General features: G+C 38.2%; 1 protein-coding gene across 1 annotated transcript in view; it reads left to right on the top strand.

Annotated features, from left to right (window-relative positions):
- Positions 1–1,855: 1,855 nt before the first annotated feature.
- LOC103714655 (protein CHROMATIN REMODELING 5-like) overlaps positions 1,856–19,517 on the top strand; it is a 49,400-nt gene continuing 31,738 nt past the window's right edge. Inside the window, exons 1-9 of the mRNA XM_008801981.5 lie at positions 1,856–2,304; positions 3,086–3,772; positions 3,901–3,968; positions 9,814–10,254; positions 10,910–11,143; positions 11,305–11,388; positions 13,241–13,300; positions 13,391–13,491; positions 16,941–16,992. Of these exons, the coding sequence (XP_008800203.3) occupies positions 3,130–3,772; positions 3,901–3,968; positions 9,814–10,254; positions 10,910–11,143; positions 11,305–11,388; positions 13,241–13,300; positions 13,391–13,491; positions 16,941–16,992 (1,683 nt within the window). The 5' untranslated portion in view covers positions 1,856–2,304; positions 3,086–3,129. The remainder of the gene's footprint in view (positions 2,305–3,085; positions 3,773–3,900; positions 3,969–9,813; positions 10,255–10,909; positions 11,144–11,304; positions 11,389–13,240; positions 13,301–13,390; positions 13,492–16,940; positions 16,993–19,517) is intronic.

Here is a 19,517-nt window from a genome sequence, read left to right as displayed (position 1 = left end):
GGGCTGCCGAATTATGAGAATTCCCTTCTCCTTTCAGCCTTGAAGACCTCCTCCCCTCTTCCTCCTTTGAGCCGCAAGCAATAAGAGAAAAAGAAGAGTCTTGGTAGCTCTCCTCTTTCCTCCTTTTAGTTCCAAATCAAGGAAAAAATGCTGCAAAAGGGCCTTTAGATCTTCTTCCTTGGCTCTTCCTTCTTCTTTCTCCTCTCAAGGCAATCAAGAGTTGATTCAAAGAAGAAGATTTTAGCCATCAATAGCCATCTCTACAAGGAAGCTAGCACCCCAGGGAGATACGAAAGCTTCGATCGGTGCTCTGCCTCGTGTGGATATCCGTAGAGGTCGGATGCGTGTGCGGCTTTAAACAAACCTTCATCAAATATCACGATCATCAGTTTGCGGTGTTCATCTACCCACACAAGGTGAAGATCTGATCTTTCTAATGATGTAAAAGGTTTAAAAGCATTTAATCCTAATCTATCTACAAACGACGGTTTTAAAATACGTTCATGCGATGAACGGAATCTCGTGCATGCCTTTCCGCTGCGCATTGAATTTTTCTAAAATTTTCTGCGGCGTGTATGGGATCCCAACAGGCAGAGGCCGCGGGTGGTGCGGGGTGGCCACTCGGGCGCAGCCGTGACGAGGTTGGCCGATCAGGGAAGATGAGCAGGTAATCTTTTTTTTTTTCTTTACCCTTCCACCTCTCTATCTTGTCGAAAGAAATCCCAACCCCCACCTTTCTCTCTTGCTAGAACCCCAACCCCCCACCTCTCTCTCTTCCTCTCGCCAATCGCCAGAAGGAACCCCACCCTCCCATCTCTCTCTCTTGCCGGAAGGAACCTCTCTCTCCATTTGGTCCGTCTTATCAGCATTCTCTAGTACTCGACTTCTCACAGGCGAGGCAGCGGCTGCGACGTCGCACTTGTCCTTGATCACCTCCGACTTCGCCCTCGGCTCCCTCCACTGACATCCAGCCACGAGAAGCTTAACAAGTAGTCAAGTAGTCAAAATAATAGGTAATTTAACTAGTAAAAACAAGAGTGAGATATCAAAATTTAGGAGCTTGACTTAACTTATTAAAAGTATTTGATCAAGAATTAAAAAAATGAGAGAGAGAGAGAGAGAGAGAGAGAGAGAGAGAGAGAAGAGTTCCAAGTGAATTCCTAGTTGCATAACCATATGATCTCTTGCATACTTGTTAATTTTCTCTTTCTTGTTTAAAGAAGCAAAGGAAAAGTTTGCTAAAAAAACAACAGTAAACGAACACAAATCCTAGTTATAGCCTTTAAGCATAGATGAAATCTACTTGATCCTTCCAATTGTGAATTTGAAGTGCATAGATGTACAATACGATGGTTTTAATCGTTGATCCAATGGCGGAGTCAAACAAAGTCTCAGCTGAGAACCAGGCCGGGTGGCTTTGTCTCGCAGACGTACACCACAAAGATAGGGACGAAACACAGCCCAATTCCTCATGGCCACGTCTCGTTGCCACGCAAGACACGCATCCCTCCCTATCGTACCCCTGCAGAACACCATACCCCGGACTCGAGTTGCGGCCAATCGCTGGCCGCCCCATCGTGGCGACTCCCGGCCTCCCTCTGCCCCATCCATCGCCACATAGCCAGGCCACATTATCCCTAAACGCTCCCCGCGGACCACCGACGCCCCCTCACCCCCAGGCCCAGAGTTGGGGTGTCCGAACGGACACGGGAGACGCCCCCTCTCGCAACTCACAAGCGCGTATCCACCTCCGAGGTGCACATTTTCACTAGAGTTTCTCCTACGTGTCATGTTTCCACTGGCCGCTCTCTCTTCATGTCTCGGGAATTAGGGTGACCTAAACGAGCGTTAGAGAGAGAATCGAGAGCAAGAGAGAGATCGCCCTCGCTATATAGAACGCATCACCGTAGGAGAAAAAAAAGCCTTCTATCTGTGATCTCACCCTTTCTCTTCCCATCATCTTTCTTCACCTCTCTCTCTCTCTCTCTCTCTTCCCTTTCTCTCTCGCGTGGAGGCGTCGACCCGCGAATCCGAAATCCCCCTCGCCCGCGGCCCGAAATTGGCCGATAAATCGCCGAAACCCGCTACCGATTGACCCCCTCCCCTCTGCCTCCGCCGATTCGCCCCCGAGACCGAAAAAATTTGGAAAAAACGATAAAAATCTCAAAAAAATTCGAATATTTTCTCTCCCTCCCCGTTCCCACTCTCCACCGCCGCCCCTCCCCCGGCGCACGGCTGCTAACCTGCGCGCCGCTGCCACTTTATAAACCCCCCTTTCCCCTCGATTCTCATCTGTTCTCCGAGGTACGTCTCTTCTCCGCTGAATCTGGTCTTGTTTCCATCCTCTGTCCGTCCCGCTTTCTTGTGGCTTCGAGCCGTCTCGCATCGGTTCCGGCTTTGCTTCTAATCTATCGCTTCGATTCTAGGATTTGTTGAGGGTTGTGGCGATTGGTTTGATCGTTTTCAGGGTCTCTGTTTGCCGATCCGTCTGGTTTTTGCTTGGATTCGACGTTTTCGGGGTCGATCGGGGTGGAATCCCGTGGGCTGATCTTGTTGGGTCTTTTTCTGATTGGATTCTGTTTGACTTCGGATTGCTCTGTTATCCAATTAGGTGGAGTATTTGCTGCTGCTTGCTTGTTTGATAGTAGTTGGTCGCCCCCCCCCCCCCCCCCCCTCTTTTGGGTGAGATTTCATGTTCTTTAAAGGTGTTGTTTAGATAGTGCTTCTAATATGTTATATTGCGTTTTTTTCCTTTATAAATTGATCGTTTGGTACGCTGATTGTGGATATGGATATGGTTGTGAGTTTGTTTTAATAACATGCTTTTTTTTGTTTTAAAAAAATTGTGAGTTTTGTTTCCGGAATTGGATTTTAGGGTTTATGAATGCAATAGGGGTTTGGAAATTTTATTTTCATAGAGTGAGGCTAATTTCTGGAATTATGTTGGAGTCTAAGTTTTTTTATTACCATCTTTGTAACTTTACAGCTTTTAGATTAAACAGGGTTATTGGTTTACGGACTAGCGAATGCCAATTAAGATAGAATGGAATTAAAAGATTTTATTTATTTATTTATTTGTTGGCAGCGAGAGTGTTAGGTGCACGTTGGACACTTCTATGTGAGAGTGCAATGGCATTCTTCAGGAGCTACGGGAGCAAGATGGAATCTGCGCATGACTTGAATGAGAAGGCAACGGGCAGTGGGGCTGAGGATGCATATGGCTCTGTAGGCAATACAGATGCAGATGTGAATATTAGCGATAAGGATGTTGATATAAAGGCAGAAGACACTCACCAGAGCGAAGAAGAGCCATTTGATGCTGGTAGACAGCAGAGTGATACTTCTGGTGGGAATGCCACTGGTAAGCCTGGAAGGAGAACAGCTCCTGGTCCATGGGGATCAAATTTCTGGAGGGACTGCCAACCAATGTGGGACTCTAAAGATGCAGAGTATGATGATAATAGAGGTGAGGAATATTCTGATGGTAATCCTTTAGAAGAATTAGATGGACAGGGAGATGGTGGAAGATCTCGTAGAGGGCAGGTTGATGTACCTGCAGAAGAAATGCTATCAGATGATTATTACGAGCAGGATGGCGAGGAGCAGAGTGACTCATTGCATTGCAGACCACTAAGCCGTCCTGGCAACTCTGGTTCAAGATTGTCACCAAAGCCATCCTCAACGAACAAGAACAAGTCAAAGAGTTTAAAGTCTGCAAAGTATGATGAATATGATGATGATGAGGATTATGAGGAAGAAGATGAGGAAGAAGGTGAATTTTTTTTAAGACATTTTTTTACATGCAGTTTTTGTGTCCTTGGACTAGAATGCAACCTACATGCTTTATTTTTTAACTAAAGACAGTATTAATAAAGTAGACTCCTGGTTATTTGCTTTCAGAAGATGATCCAGATGATGCTGATTTCGAGCCAGATTTTAGTGAAACAGAAAAGGGCACAAAAAACAAGGTTGCTCTTGGACATTTTCATAATTTATCATTATTTTGGAGTTTTATTTTCTCTCTCTTTATGTATATATATATTGAATTTATGTATATTTTGAATTTGCTCATAGAGCTACCCAGTTGTGGCATTTAGTCATAACCTTTTTTAGGGGCATGTTCAGATGTGGTTATTTTGTTATATGGCTCCAAAGACCTCTGGTGATTAAAAATTTTGGACTTAATTGTCTTGTAGGCCTTTGGCTAAATTATGCATTTTTTTTGTTTGTATCTTGGTAGCTTATCTGACAACCTTTACTATATTTATATTTAAAATTCTTTGGTTTTATTCAGTCCAACAAGTTTATGTTGCTTATCTATGCCTTTTGTGATATTTGTAGTTTTTCGATCAATGAATAGTATGCTTTAGAAAATGCTTTTATTTTTACACCATTTTGAATGGTCATGACATTTGTGCAAGCAGGAAGATTATTACTGAATTATATATGTCAATGCTTATCTCGTTCTGGCTGCCAACCATGATTTTCCATTATCACTTTGAACACCACTCAACCTTTATTGTAAAAATAATATTAAATTGCAATGCCAATGTTCATGTCACCATATTATTAAACCTTTCATGGGAACATTGGTGGTCAGAGTGTCCTCTCTTGAGTTACCTTTTCAGTCACATGCTTGTAGGTTTTTTAAATATTGACGGATTCTTCGTGTTATTCATTTTTTTTATTAAAGATAAAATATTCATGTTATAATACTCAGTGATTAAAGTTTTGATCCACACATGACTTTTCAAACCAAAAGTACAAGGTTTTTCTAGTTTGTGTTGTTATTCTGTATGAATCTTTGTGGATTAGAATACTTAATTCTAGTAATTTTAGCAACCAATCTGCCAAAACTCATGGTTCTTTCGTTTTATTTAAGATTAGGTGGCACTTTTGTCCTTTTTCAGTTTTTTTAATCGAAACTTTCATAGGCAGGGTAGGCCGAACCGGACCGAACCACCAAGTTCGGCCGGTACCAAGCCGACCTGGTGGAAAACTGGGTCGATTCGCCTATTGGAATTGGTTTCGCTCTCGAACTTGCCGGAACGAATTTCGAACCGGCCGGTTCCGTTCGAATTCGGTGCGAACTGTCTGGTTTGCACCGAGTCGACCCGGTTCGAAACCAGGCCCTCTCCCTCTTTGCTTCTTTTGTTAAAAACAAGTGTTGGAAAGGCCGAAGGAGGACACACAACTACAAATGATTTTTCATGTGGAGTAGGATTTATAGACGTATCAGGTTTTGAGTCGTATATTGGATCCTATTGCTCACAGCCACAGACAGTCTATGATCTATACGAATACGGATATGGATATGATGCGTCTGAGGCATCTTCCGGTAGCTACTATCTTACTTAGCCCGGAGCATCTTACGGGTCGGATTTTGCTGTCGGCTTATTTGGATGAGCTCCTTCACAGTCGTTTTATTAGCTAGTTTATTAGTCAGAGAACACTTCTCAGAGCTAGAGCTTCAACAAGAAATTCGAGAGTGCTTATAACTTGGAGCATGTTCTTTATAGGATGAACATACAAGACTATAACACCGCTTGGTTAGAGGGTGGGCTGATATGCCTCCTAACTATACTAATGATTCAGATATCTACGAGAGGCATCGCTAGTCGACAAGATTTTAGATACAATATGTATGTTGTATTTTAAATATATGCAATTGATTGTATTATTTTAAATTTTTTATCTTACTACTTGATTTGAGGATATTTATTTTGCTTCTTGTAGCATGCGGCATCTCACTATTTATTTTATATTTTGTATCGTTTTAAAATATTAAGATGCATTATTTAGGTTAAACCAGAATCATAGAAATATAAAAAAATATCAAATTAGATTTAAAATCACTGAAAAAGTTCAAGCAGATCTCTTATTAATTAAATCAACTTGAAAAACTCAAAAAAAAGGACGTGCTGGTTCTGAACCGGCATGCTCAAGCATACCCTGTGTCAGTACGGTACCGAACTGTCCGTCGACCGATACGGATCTCGGTATCGGTTCGGCGGACCTTGTTCATAGGTCTGTGTTTTGCTAGCTTGTTAGTGTCCTCACAATCAGAAATCATGTGGCAGAGGCCTGGGTAGGAGGTGAATGGGGTCCTTCTTTCTTTTTTTTTTTTTTGGCGTGCGCGCATGTCCGAAGGTGCGGGGTGGGGGGGGGGCGTGCATGGGTAAAACTGATGGGAATCGTTGGATGATATTATTCTGGTTGGGAATATAATTACATGACCTTGACTAAACTTTTAGACCTGGACTCATCTCACATTCTTAAAAATCAGATCAGATTGAGTGTAACTAGGTTTCGTCATGAGCTACTTATTTGCAGGTCCATAGGCAATTCCTTTTTATTTTCCAATTTTATTTTTTATGAAGTTTGTAAGACAATCTTCTAACTTCTGTTAGATATTTTAGTTGCCTGTTTGATAATAGCGATGACCAAGAAATAGTAAACATGTCAAGGTGTGTAAAGGGGGTTGGTTGACTTAGTCATCTCCCATATGATGACAATGCTTTTTTTTTTCTGAGTTTTTTTTTGACCTGTTAATTTTAAGTTCTATTTTTTCTCAACTTGAGTGAATTTTTGCTCAACTTGACTGAATTTTTGAGTAGAAACACACTTAGTTAAGAGTTTAAACTTGAGTGAATTTTTGCTCAACTTGACTGAATTTTTGAGTAGAAACACACTTAGTTAAGAGTTTGAGTAAGTCTTTTGGGATCTCATTCCCATAACTTTTGAAGCTCTCTTTGAAGCAGGTAGATTGAATGCTCATATTTGGGTTTGTTTGGTGGGGAAATTGTATATAAGAGCTTTGAGTTGAAGAATAGACTCCTTGCCATAGGAGGGAGAAATCAACTTGCTATAAATTAGAAGTCTGTCTTCAAAGCACCTGCTTTTCTTTGCACGTAAACTTGAAAGAATGCCAAATGATTTATTGTGGATGGACTAGAGAGGTTGGGATCCCGGCAAGCAAATTCATCTTCTAGGGTGGGAAAAGGCTTGAATTGAAAGAAAAGCCTGAGGAATTCGAAGAGGGGGATTTTTGGGCATGAATGTAGCACTCTCGGGCGAAAAAATTATAGTTAGGGAAATGCCGAAAGGGGTTGGTTGGAAGGGCTGATTATAGGAAAATCTATTAAAGGGAGAACGGGCAGGGGGGTGGGGTGGGGGTGGGGGTGGGGGGAGCTATTAATCTGTGGTGGTGCTGTGAAAGGATATGAGAATCCATTTGATTGCTAAACAAGGGAAAATTTCAGAACAGGAGTGGCAGAATAATTAGATTCTATCATGACCTTTGGCGTGGGAAGAGTGTCTAGGTCTCAATGCTTCCAAGCTCCACCAGATCTCCCTAATTAGTATAATCATTTGGGAGTATCGAAGTGAGAGATAGTTGGGAAGTGTGGGTGCACGTTTCAGAGCACATTACCAATAATGTGGAAATTCTGAAGTCAGCCACTTTCTGTCGTTAGTGAAAAGGATTTTGTAAATTTTAAGGGGAGAAGTGGTGAATCATTATTGTTTTTGTTGTTGTCATTATTGTTGTTACTATTATTATTGTTATTGTTACCAGTACTGTTTTCTTAGTAAAAACGTTCTAGTTTGAAGTATAAGGGGTGAAATTTGTAAGTTCTGGTTCAGAACTTCAGATATAGATTTTGTGTGGAGCATCATTTTGGCAGAAGATACCTTCTTTTTTTTTTGTAATTTAGAATCATGCCAAGAAGGAAATGAAGGCTGACAACACATGCGCTATGTGCTCGGGAGCTCAGACGCTTGAACATCTACTCCGTATGACTTCCCTTCATCAGCTATGGTTTCGGTTTTTTTCAGGCTGCCAGGAGACGAAAAGCATTGAGCAGAGCTATGGAATCTTGGCTGTTAGATTGGAGTCTGCTGAAGAGTCATATGTGTGTTTGTGTGTGTGTGTGTGTGTGTGTGTATATATCAAGGGCAGGTTTAATTGTGCCATTTGCCCTATGGTGGAAGCTATGAAGGGATTGGAGTATTTCCTAGATGAAAGTCATGTACCTTGAAGGAGTATGGAGAAAATCAACTTTCTGTCTTCTATTAATATAAAACCTTAAAGAGGTGAAATGTTTGTTGTGATGGTGGCATATTCAGGGACTATGGTCTTAAATTTTGTTCGGAAGATATGGAAACCAAAAGATTTGATTTCGGTTTAAAATAAATCTAATATTAGTGTCAGTTTCTGAGTTTCAGCCAATGCTAATTTATGGGGCCAAATTTAATATATATGGAGTTTTTTTTTTCTAGTTGCCTTTGTTTATTCTTTAAATGTCGGGAAGCATTTTGTCAAGACTAAACTTGAATATTGCAAGTATTCAGAATATTTAAAAGCACTTGGCATTCTAGCTTTCATGGAAACAACCTCTCTGCCCAGAGGGGTAAGACTGCATACATCTAATCCTCTCTAGATTCTGCAGTGTTGGCAGCCTTGTGCACTAGTCTGTCTTTTTACTTGGCACTATGACATTCCAAAGAGATTCGGGGGAACTCACTTTTTTTTCTTTTTTTAATTTCATTTTTTGACATGGGTCCTGGCCATCCTAAAGCTCCAATTTTGTAAACATTTCTATTACCAGAAGTTTCATTTCTGGTGATATCATAGTCACTAAACATTATCTTTTTGCCCAATTTATTCTCAAAAAATAGTTTATTGATTGTTTTAACGGGAAAGCACCAAAAAGATACAACGAAAGGTCCTAAACAATAAACACATTTTTAAATTGTTACATTTATTGTTCTTGACTATTTTTAATCTATGTTTTTTATTTTTTAATTTCAATCTACATTTTTAAGTTTCTTTTTTTTTACTTTCAACCAAAAATATTCCAAAACTAGGCAAAACTGTTGACACTGCCAAAAATAGAAAAGACATTTCGCCCTACCGAAACCAATTTTTTGAAACATTTCTGGGACTTCTTTTAATGCTGTTTTTCTTCTTATATGCTGTCATTGAATCCTTTTATCACAATGTTGATGAAATGGTGCAGTGTGCTGTACCCCCTCCCTCTCTTTCACTTTTCTGTACCTTCTTTCTTTTCCTTCTCAAATTTTATGCAGATATTTTTACTACTTTTGAATCAGGTAATCAGTGTTTTCTTGATAATATGGCTTATGGACAAAACGTGCTTGAAGAAGGGTATCTATAATTTCAATTATCTCTTTTCTTTTAACTTTGTTTTTCATTTTATATTTATTGTTTGCAGGTTGATTGTTTTGCAACTGTGCTATCATTGCTTGGTTATTGTTATTGTTTAAATAAAAAGTTTTCTTTCCACGTATTGGTTTAGTGCATTGATTTGATTTCAGACAGTCATGTTCTTTCCTCACTCATGTTTGCTGAGTTAGCGGATGATTATTTCTTCTTGCTTGCAATATTATATTTAGGACAAACCTGTGATTGGAATGGAGACCATGCCTAGGTTGAGTTTTTACCTTCAAAATACTTAGGTGTCATATTGTAGTTAGAACAGATCTTTGATAATGTCATTATTTGCTTGGAAGTTAAATTTTTTGTTTGCTGGACTCTGAGAAACTGCAAAATATAGCTACTAATTTATTAAATATTGCATGCTGCATCTTTCTGAGGATATGGTTATTTCTTTCTGCATTTAAAGAAAGTGTTTCACACTTTCACGAGCTTCTATTTCATCTTTTACATTTTTACATTAAGACAATAATATTCATTTCGTTCCTCATATATTTTAACCAGGTAGTCATGTTGGTAGCTAAATTGAATATATTCATTGTTTTGATGTGCACTTATGCCTTACTCTATAACAGGCAAGATTGTTAGAGAGCGATGATTTTGATGATGATGATGATGACAACGACGACGACGATGATGAGGATCTCGATCTTTCTGATGAAGATGATTTTATTGATCGCCGGCGAAAGGTGCATCGTAAAGCTGGATACAATCTGAAGTCCAAAGAAATGAAATCTTCTGTACATAGTCGACGAAAAAGAGGGAAAACTTTCTCAGATGAGGAATATTCATCAGGAAAAGTTTCAGAAGATGATACTGATGAAGACTTTGATCATAGAACAAGGAGATCATTCAAGTTACGTGAAAAAGTTGGAGGTCGATCAACCATGTTTGCGAATGTGAATTCTCATAGTAGTGAGCTTCGTACATCTGGTAGGTCAGTGAAAAAAATTTCGTATGCTGAAAGTGAAGAAAGTGAAGATAATGATGAAGGAAGAGCAAACAAGTCCCAGAAGGTGTGGTTCTATATCCAGAAACTTTGTTTCCTTGTAGCTTTTGGGCTATATATCCTTTGCAGTTCTTTTACTTGGTCCATTCAAGTTCCTATATGTATGTCAGATACATGTTTAGATTAGTTGAGGATAATTTTATTTGTTTCCTTGGTTTTCTGGAAATCTAGATGTAATGTTGTGTATTTTTTCTTTTTGTGCAACCAACATGGAATGATATCATTAAGGTGTTTCGAGAGAATGACATCACAAGCTGGGTTATTGGTTTCAACCTGTCTCAGTGGTAATGTGCTTTGATTTGTAAATGCTATGCTGAGGGTTTGAAAATTGAAACTGATGCTGCCCCTTCAGCTGTCAATACATTAGGAGCTTGGTTTGATGGACTTGATCATTTATTTCTTTTAACGAGGACATGCTTGGCAATAATGAGGTTATTGGTCCATCAATGATCTATTCTGATAGACACAAACCTTATAAAGTTGTCCTTTGGTGGTTAGTACATTCTAATTTGATGAATAATGCTCTTATCTTGTAGACTCAGTGTTGTATTGAGACCCAATATTTTTCACAAATGACTTCCGGATCAGAGTTAATGTGGTATGCCATGATTGTGGTTAATCATGCTACACCTTTAAAATTCTTGTTCATCTTTTGTGTCTAGGTTTTGCAGGAGGATGCTGAAGAAGATGATGGCGATACAATCGAAAGGGTAGTCTGGTACCAGCCAAAAGGTATGGCTGAAGAAGCTACAAGGAACAACCAATCAATTCTCCCTGTTGTATTGAACACCATGTCGGACTTGGAACCTGATTGGGATGAAGTGGAGTTTTATATAAAATGGAAAGGACAGTCATATTTACACTGCCAATGGAAATCGATCTCTGATCTTCATAATGTGAGCCTTCAGATCACAGCGTGGGTCACAAATAGTGATTATTTTAAGTAAATGTGCAAACAGTTCCTTCTTTTTTCTTTAATTTTATTTTTACTGTTATCCATATGTCTTGCTTTCTGAGGTTTAAGTTTTCTTTTTTAACTCTACATGGTGAATGGCAGCTTAGTGGATTTAAAAAGGTCTTAAACTACATGAAAAGAGTGTCTGAAGAAAGAAAATACAAAAGGGCCTTGTCACGTGAGGAGGTACTATCATACCTGGCTATATTCTGCTTTTTTGTTTGATGAGTGACATGGTGTTGGACTTGATATGTTTCCCTTTGTTTTAATGCATAAATTTTGTTTTCTTCTTCTTCTTCTTCTTCATAACTTGGTTGCTCAAAATGGTGAGATATCTTTCAACTACAGGCTAATCGATTTATTTGAAAAAAACTGATGCAGTGTCAATTTGCCTTTCACATTGCAATCAATGAAGTCTTAATTTGCAGAATATTTGCAGAGGAACTACACTACCCCTGTTTGATGACATTTAAGTATAAGTCCATTTACGCTAGCCGTCTCTAACTAGCCAAAATAAACTAAAATAATAATTAAAGTGGCAGTACCCTCCTTAAGAGCTAAAGCTATAGTAGGCCATCTGCCCTGAGATCAGTTAGTTTACTGAGATTTCTTTCATGCTGAATGGCCACTTGATACTTTGTCTAGTGAGATACTGAAATTGGATATTGTGTTGACAAGTTCAAGAAATATAGTGATTTTTAAGAAAGTTAATTTTTTCATAAATTATATGAAACAAACCTATTTATGAAGGATTATAATTTTAGCTAATTTGTTGGTAAGGATTGATATGCTGTGCTCCTCTTGGGTGGAGATTATTGTCGGTATTTTTGATAGAAAGGATAAGAGTCTGCTACATTTTATGCTGAATAAACTTCCTTCATCCGAGACATAGCTTTCTTTGGAATGTAATTGATCCTTCTAGACTAGAGACCTAGATATGTGTTTTTAGGAAAATATTTAGAAATTCTCCACCAGGAATCGGGTGCAAGTGTAAAGACCTTGAGTTGTTGGTGGAAGTTTGTTTTGGTTAATTTTTTTAACATTCAGAAAATTATAAACTTCTTAGAAAATTTGATAGAACATCAACATCAGGAGCTGGGAAGTCAAAATATGAATATCGGAAAAGAGAGCAAAGGGGGCAAATTAGTTTAATAAAATGTAGTTTTCCAACCTAATCGTGTCTTTATCTGTTAAAGAGCATGATATAATGAATTGAGAAATTGGACCTTCAAATGCTTTATGGCAAGGTATACCATACCGTACCAAACTGGATGGTACGGGGTATATCGTACCATACCTGTCGGTAACAGTACGCGGTATGGGGGCCATACCAACACTCGATATGCCAAATCGGCCTTCGTACTGATGTACTGACACAGTAACAGGTTGGCACCAGCACGGGGCCCGGTACCGAGACAACATACATTGCTTTATAGAGTTTGGTATTCTTCATAAAGTTTAAGCTAAAGAAATTGCTTGTTTTGGCATGCTAAAGTAATTGCCTTTTCTTATTAAATTTCTGTTGGTGGATATATTTATATGCATGATAGAGCAACAAAATGTGGAAGGATTGTTTCAGTAGGTTTGAAGAAAATGTCATGAAAGCATGCTTGTGGAATGGGGTAGGAAATATGTTTGAACTTATTTGCAAAGAGAATTAGAATTTGATTGCTTACGCTGAGAGTTTAGTTTCTGTCAAATTTCAGTTTAGTGCTCGCATTTCCACTCTTGCCAATTCAGATATTCATGTATTTTGGGTGCTGAAAGTTGCGATATGAGAGTATATATTTTTTTTACTAGGTCTTTTAAGGTTATTTTTACGGAATTTTTATGTCGGATGGTCTTCCTTGTTTTCCTTTTATTGTTTTTCTATTGTTTTCCTTTCATCTTGCATCTTGGAAGGAAAAGCAGGCATCTCATTTGATACTCCTCAAATAGATGTTATAGTTTTGTTTTATATGGAAAGTCTTTCTTTGTCGTAAGACCCTATTTTTTAACAAATTACCAATTTAAAGTAAATTGGGATTTCCTGTAACAGGCTGAGGTTCATGATGTAAGCAAGGAAATGGACTTAGACCTACTTAAACAGTACAGCCAGGTTTTGTTTCATCTGTTTTGCATTATTTAGAATTCCTATTTCTCTCCTTCTGGTGGCACTTTAACTGGTCTTCGTTTGTACAATAATCAGGTAGAAAGAATATTTGCGGATAGAATCAGTAAAGTTGGTGATGATGTGGTACCTGAGTATTTAGTCAAGTGGCAAGGGCTTTCTTATGCTGAAGCAACCTGGTATATTTTGTATCCTAATTTCTTTGTATTTAGATACTGTCAAGTATTCTCAAGCAAAACCTTAAGGTAGATTCACAATACTTTATGCTAAATAATCATTCAGCATGTCAGTACTCTTTTTGCTACTTTTATCTCGTAGTATTGACGAATCTTTTTGGCTATGCTGCTTGTATTAATCTGCTAACTGTTGAGGCATTATAACATGTAAGGTTAGGTACCACACTAGGTGGTTCATGTGAGTTGCACATGTTGTACTCTTAAACTATGCCGATTGGAGGCATACAATTTAGTTCTTGATAATTTCCACAACCAAATAGAAGGGAACAAGTTTTTGTTGTCTATTTTTATCATTTTTTTTCATAATGAGTTGTCTGGACTCAAGTTTCTAGTGTACGTATGGAATGTCATGTTATTGTACATTAACAATTGATATTTGTGCTCAGTTGATGTATGGGATGCATGATAAATATCAACATTTCCAATGAAGTTCAAACAGAATTCCCACAACATTTACTTTTCTTGTTATCAAATTATTACTTATGTTTCTCTGCCTCTCAGAAGAATCCATGAGGCTTATGCCGATTGCTAAACTCCTGAAGGTTTAAGCCTTGTATTGTTAAGACTTAAGACTCTGAACACTTCTGCCTTTTTAAACATTGGATATGCTATTTATTAAGGAGTTGTGATTTAGAAGGTTAGTGAGTTGCATGACAAAGTAGGGGAAGAATATTGGTCTTGTTGGATAGATCATGGCATGAAATGAACTTGCATGGAGGAAGATACATATTATCTAATAAGATATCAGTAAGTTAGCTTGGCGGTAGCTTCTATGAATGCCATGGCATGATTTATTGATTGTTAATACATGGAAAATTTTGGAGTTAGAGGGACTAAAAGTGGATTGAATTATCATGTACTCTGGAGTGGTAAAAATGTCTTCTATAGTACCCATGAACAAGAGATGCTAACATCTGTGAGCGCATGCCAGTATTTTAATAGGGAAATTGCAATCAACTTCTTTGAATGTCACTCGACAGACCTTGTGCTTGCAGGGCAATGCTTTGAATTGAATATATTAATGCACCACTTGATCTATCTATAATCTATTTGGCTTCTATCTGGAAATATTTGTTTGCAGGGAAAAATTATGTTGATGATGAATTGAAAAATGAATATTATAGAGAATTGGGCAGGAGAGTAGGCACTAGGCAGACTTAGTCATGAAGAGTTTTAGAGGTATAAGATGGTAAAGAAGTTACTGTTATGTCAAAGGAATAAATTTGCATTTTGTTTCAAGTAGCAGATTGGAGGCATAAAACTCATACAAACTAACAGGTGTAGTGTATCCCTTGTTGTAACGGTGAATACATTATTAGCATTAGCACAATTGATGAGTTGGCTGAATGTAAAAAGGAAAAGAATCAAAGAACTCAAAGTACTGAAATACGTATCTTTGTTCTGCAGGGAGTGATAACTTTATGGTTTTAAAGGAATTTGCATTATTGGAGACCTCTCTGCAGTGCCTAGATGTAAGTTCATATTAATGAGAGAATGTTGTAAGATTGAAACTAATGAACAAGTTGTTCAACAGCTGAGGAATATGGCTTTGGATCTGGTTATTTAAGTCCTGCATGCTCAAAATTTCTTCACATTACTCTAAGGGTGTGCTTTTAGGGCTTGTCCATTGCAAAGAAAACCTGGAAAACTTGCTTTTCTTGGAAAATCTAGTTTTTGATTTTTTTTGTTTTGATGGAAAATTGACAACTACATATCCTTCTTTCTTAATCTCTGAAAAGCTTTTCCTTGAAAAATTCTTCTTTTTCATTTCCTTTTCCAAAGATTCCCTTGCATCCATACATATCCTAAATGTATGGTATTCATTCAACAATCTAGCTCTGCCTAGAAAGAGGTGCTTTAATATCTAAGTTAAAAGCATGTAAACTTGTAGTGTGCACAGAGTTTAATGTGATTCAAGGGGAGTGTGCAAATATTTGATGGTCATTAGGAACAAAACCATGGAGGTCGAACATTCTATACCTTATCAACTATCTTCTGCCCACCAAGAAAGAAATTCATTGAGGTCATACAAAGAATGTTTCACGGCAGATGCTTAGAATGTAATGTTCTGATGAGCTACCATCAATCATGAGATCATGAATGTGGGATTTGATTACACTTTTCTTATCATAAAATTGGGAACAAGGTGTCAGATAAGCTATATTCTGAGTGGTATTACATTGAAGTTGTTGGAAGCAATTGCTATATTAACATCTACGGAAGGCAGTGTGTGATATTCTATTCTGAATAGCTTATTTAACTATATATTTTGTTGAATATTGACTACAGGTAAAAGATTTATCTGCTCACCACCGTTCCACCAGTGTAACTTTCATGGAAAATGATTCAAGAGATTGTATTGCAGCGTAGAATCATTGTTGGCAAGGATCAGGTTCCATTGGGTTGGGTCAGTACCACCAGTATCATACCATTTTAACCAAAAATCAGTATCTAGGATGGATGCGGGACACCTGGTTCCTTCATGGGACAGGATGTCCGACCCATGCCAGTGGAAACGGGTTGAACTTTGGACTGGCTGGTACGAAGGCCAGTTTGGCTAGTACCAAGGCACGACCTGACTGGATTGCCTGGATTTGGGGAGAGGGGTAGAGAGAGAGAGAGAGAGAGAGAGAGAGAGAGCTGTGGGGGTGGGGTGGCCATGCTCTCTTTTCTCATTCGTCAAATCATGAGGATGGGGCATTTGGACAAAAATAGAGAAAGAGGAAAAAATATAAAAAGGAAAAAATGCATCCAGGCATGGTATTGGGATGCAGGACTGTCCTGGTACGAAGGCCAGTTTGGCTAGTACCAAGGCACGACCTGACTGGATTGCCTGGTTTTGGGGAGAGGGGTAGAGAGAGAGAGAGAGAGAGAGAGAGAGAGAGAGAGCTGTGGGGGTGGGGTGGCCATGCTCTCTTTTCTCATTCGTCAAATCATGAGGATGGGGCATTTGGACAAAAATAGAGAAAGAGGAAAAAATATAAAAAGGAAAAAATGCATCCAGGCATGGTATTGGGATGCAGGACTGTCCTGTACCATTACAAGAAAATACTAGGACAGGGCTCGATGCAAGTATTTTAAACCTTGCTTGTTGGGATATTCAATTGAGTCATCAGCAGAAAATTTTAGAAATTTTTAGAAAAGCATTGGGTGCTTGCTTTATCTTCTGAGAGTTTAATATGTTGAGGTATTGTTATTCGATGCAATCAATTGGTAAATTAACGTTGTGCACTGTTGAGAAAAGACCTCTCAATGTTTTTTAGATGCAGATTTGGTCGATGATAAGCCTAGTCTTTAGTTTTAACCAATAATAGTACATTCAAGTTCATATCATCCTTCTTTGAGGTTGTAATTTATCGATAATCAACTGAAGTTTCTCTATTTTGTTGCAGGGAAAAGGACACTGATATTGCATTTGCTCAGGATGCAATTGATGAATACAAGGTAATATAGTTCTTAAATGTGAACTGTGTGTCCCAAATGTAGTTTCTCTTTCTTTCTACTTTCCTGTTCATAAAAGGATACAAAGTTTAATGCATCTCGCGAGCAGAGTGTACTGCATGCGTTGAAACTGGAAATCATGATCGTATTAACATTTTATTGGATGAACATATTAAAGTTATATAGAAAATTGTAGAACTAGAGTTTGCTCCTGTACAATGTTTGTCTATTATATGGTTTCTTTTAGATAGTTTAGGTCGAGACATGCTTCCAAGCTATGGCATGGATATTTTGTGTATATGCATGGCATGAATATATTTGCTGGCTGTCTATACAATAGGTACCCAGGTTTAACAATTCAGCCTCGTCTTATAATGGTAGCTGAGGATATCGCCTTGTATCAGTTTGTGGCAAAAAAAAAAAACAATTTATTTATCACATTATGTAAGAAATATAATCTCGGCGGCTGTAAAAGTCATTTGTTACCTATTTTACTTTTGGTTCCGATTTCTATTTATAGAATCCAATCCTTGATCAACTATTTTGTCAGTCTAACTCTAAAGAACCCATAGATATCCCCTTTGCTTTTCTTCTATATTGAATGTTTGAGTTTTCAAATTTTCAGTTGTTATGGGCTTCTCCAATTGAACAATATTATTAGTATTTAGTGGATGAGTATAACCTTGAATGTCTGGAGGACTTTGTTGAGCTACTATATAAATTTAATTTAGATTTGTAAATGTTTTTTTTTCTTATGTTTTCTTTTTGTTGATATATTTTCTCTTTTCGTGTTATGTACCTTTATAATATTTCTTATGTAATGCCATCCTGCTATGTTCTTGTACTAATATTTTTTTGGGTTTGACCTTTTCTATTTAGTTCAAGGACCACATTTATACATTCATCACTTCATGTATTTTGTACCATTAGTTTCTTGGCAAACAATTCCTTTTGATATGCCTTTAGTGGAGGTCTTCTTGCAGATAATTCTGACCTGTCAATTATGGAGTTCGTGTTTGGCATTAGTTACTTTAAGATAGAGATGACCATTTTGAATCGCAAGTGCATATATGCAAAAGTCCTTTTGCAGTTATTGTTTTTTCTAGTGTTTCCTGAATGTTATTCGAGCTTGGTTAAAACTATTGGGAGTTGTAATGTGTATATATTATATATCCATCTATCGTGCTTTACCTAGTTGTATCTGTGTTCTTGAAGTTCATGTGGATATTTATGTGTTAGGTAATGGTGGCTTTTTGCAGTGGATTTTAATTTTAATTTTTTTTGGGTAAAGATTTGATTAAGACTAGATAAATGAATGTTGTTATTCTTGAAGGATGAGTGGATTATATCTTATGTCGGACTGTTGACTGAATAGTTGCTGACCGAACATGAATTTCTCAAGAATAATAAGAATATGGAAATGCTTGTGATATGAATAGTTAAAAGTAGATATACAGGTGATGGCTAAATGATATTCTTAGGGAGTTTGTAAAAAAACTTTTTATATTATATACCTACATTTTGTAGTTTTCTGGTTGGAAAATTTTTGGACAGTTAAACAAATAGAATGCATCTCTATAAAAGGAAGTTCAACTATAAGTTTTCTTTAGCAACTTGAGTAAAGATGGATAATGAACAACAAGGACATGACTTGGGGCTTTGTGTTATAGAGCCATAAATGGATGGGGCTGGAAATGGTCTGGACTTCAGTTGGGCCACCCATTGCCTGAGCACAGCCAGAAGTAATTATTTGAGCCTTTAGCCAAAACTAAGCCTGATCATTTTTTAGAAGGTTGTGCCCAAGGCTAGCTTGAGCCCGAGTTCGAGCCCAGCTCAAGGCCCGAAGAGGCCTGAAGCTCAGCCATCCCATCTCTTCTTTCACCAACCCCTTCCTCCTCTTAATCTCTACCACTAACCATTGTCCAAACCTTTCAAACTCAAGGCTTCTTTTAGGAATATGGGAGATTAAGTGGTGGAGCCATGGACCTCTATTAGTGAAGATGCACAATTGTGGTTCTTGGTTTGGATGATATGGGGGATGGAGGAGTTAGGCCATTGGCATCTTGTCACATTCTTGTGGGAAGGCATCCCTCGTCAAGTACTACTATATATGGGCATTTCCTCTACTTCTACTCTATTACATAGCCAAGGATGCTGCAACCCTACCTTGTTCCATTTTTTTGGAGGAAGGAGAATGGTAGGTAGGATGCTATCAGTCATGAGGGTTGTTGAGGGTGTGGGAGGGAAGGTAGCAGGCATGGAAAGATAATGGAGCTAGAGACTGGGCGTAGGAGGCAGTTGGAAGCAGGATAATAGAGATCAAAGGTGGGGGACAATGGTGATGGTAATGTTTTGGGGAGAGAAAAGAAGTGGTCAAGGTTAAATCCTAGCGATCCATTTAGTGGATGGCTAGGATTAATAAGTATACCAGTATATCTAATATATAATTATTTTTTATTATATCATATTATTTGTTGGGCTTCTGGCTAGGGTTGGGCTGGGCAAAAGGCTGCTCACACCCAGCATAA

This window comes from Phoenix dactylifera, chromosome 17 (genome assembly GCF_051530095.1).
Source record: "Phoenix dactylifera cultivar Ajwa chromosome 17, Ajwa_hap1_PhDact_Kaust_v1.1, whole genome shotgun sequence".
NCBI classification, from domain to species: Eukaryota; Viridiplantae; Streptophyta; class Magnoliopsida; order Arecales; family Arecaceae; genus Phoenix; species Phoenix dactylifera.
Note: the sequence above shows the minus strand (reverse complement) of the source record. Positions and strands in the feature narration are given on the sequence as shown.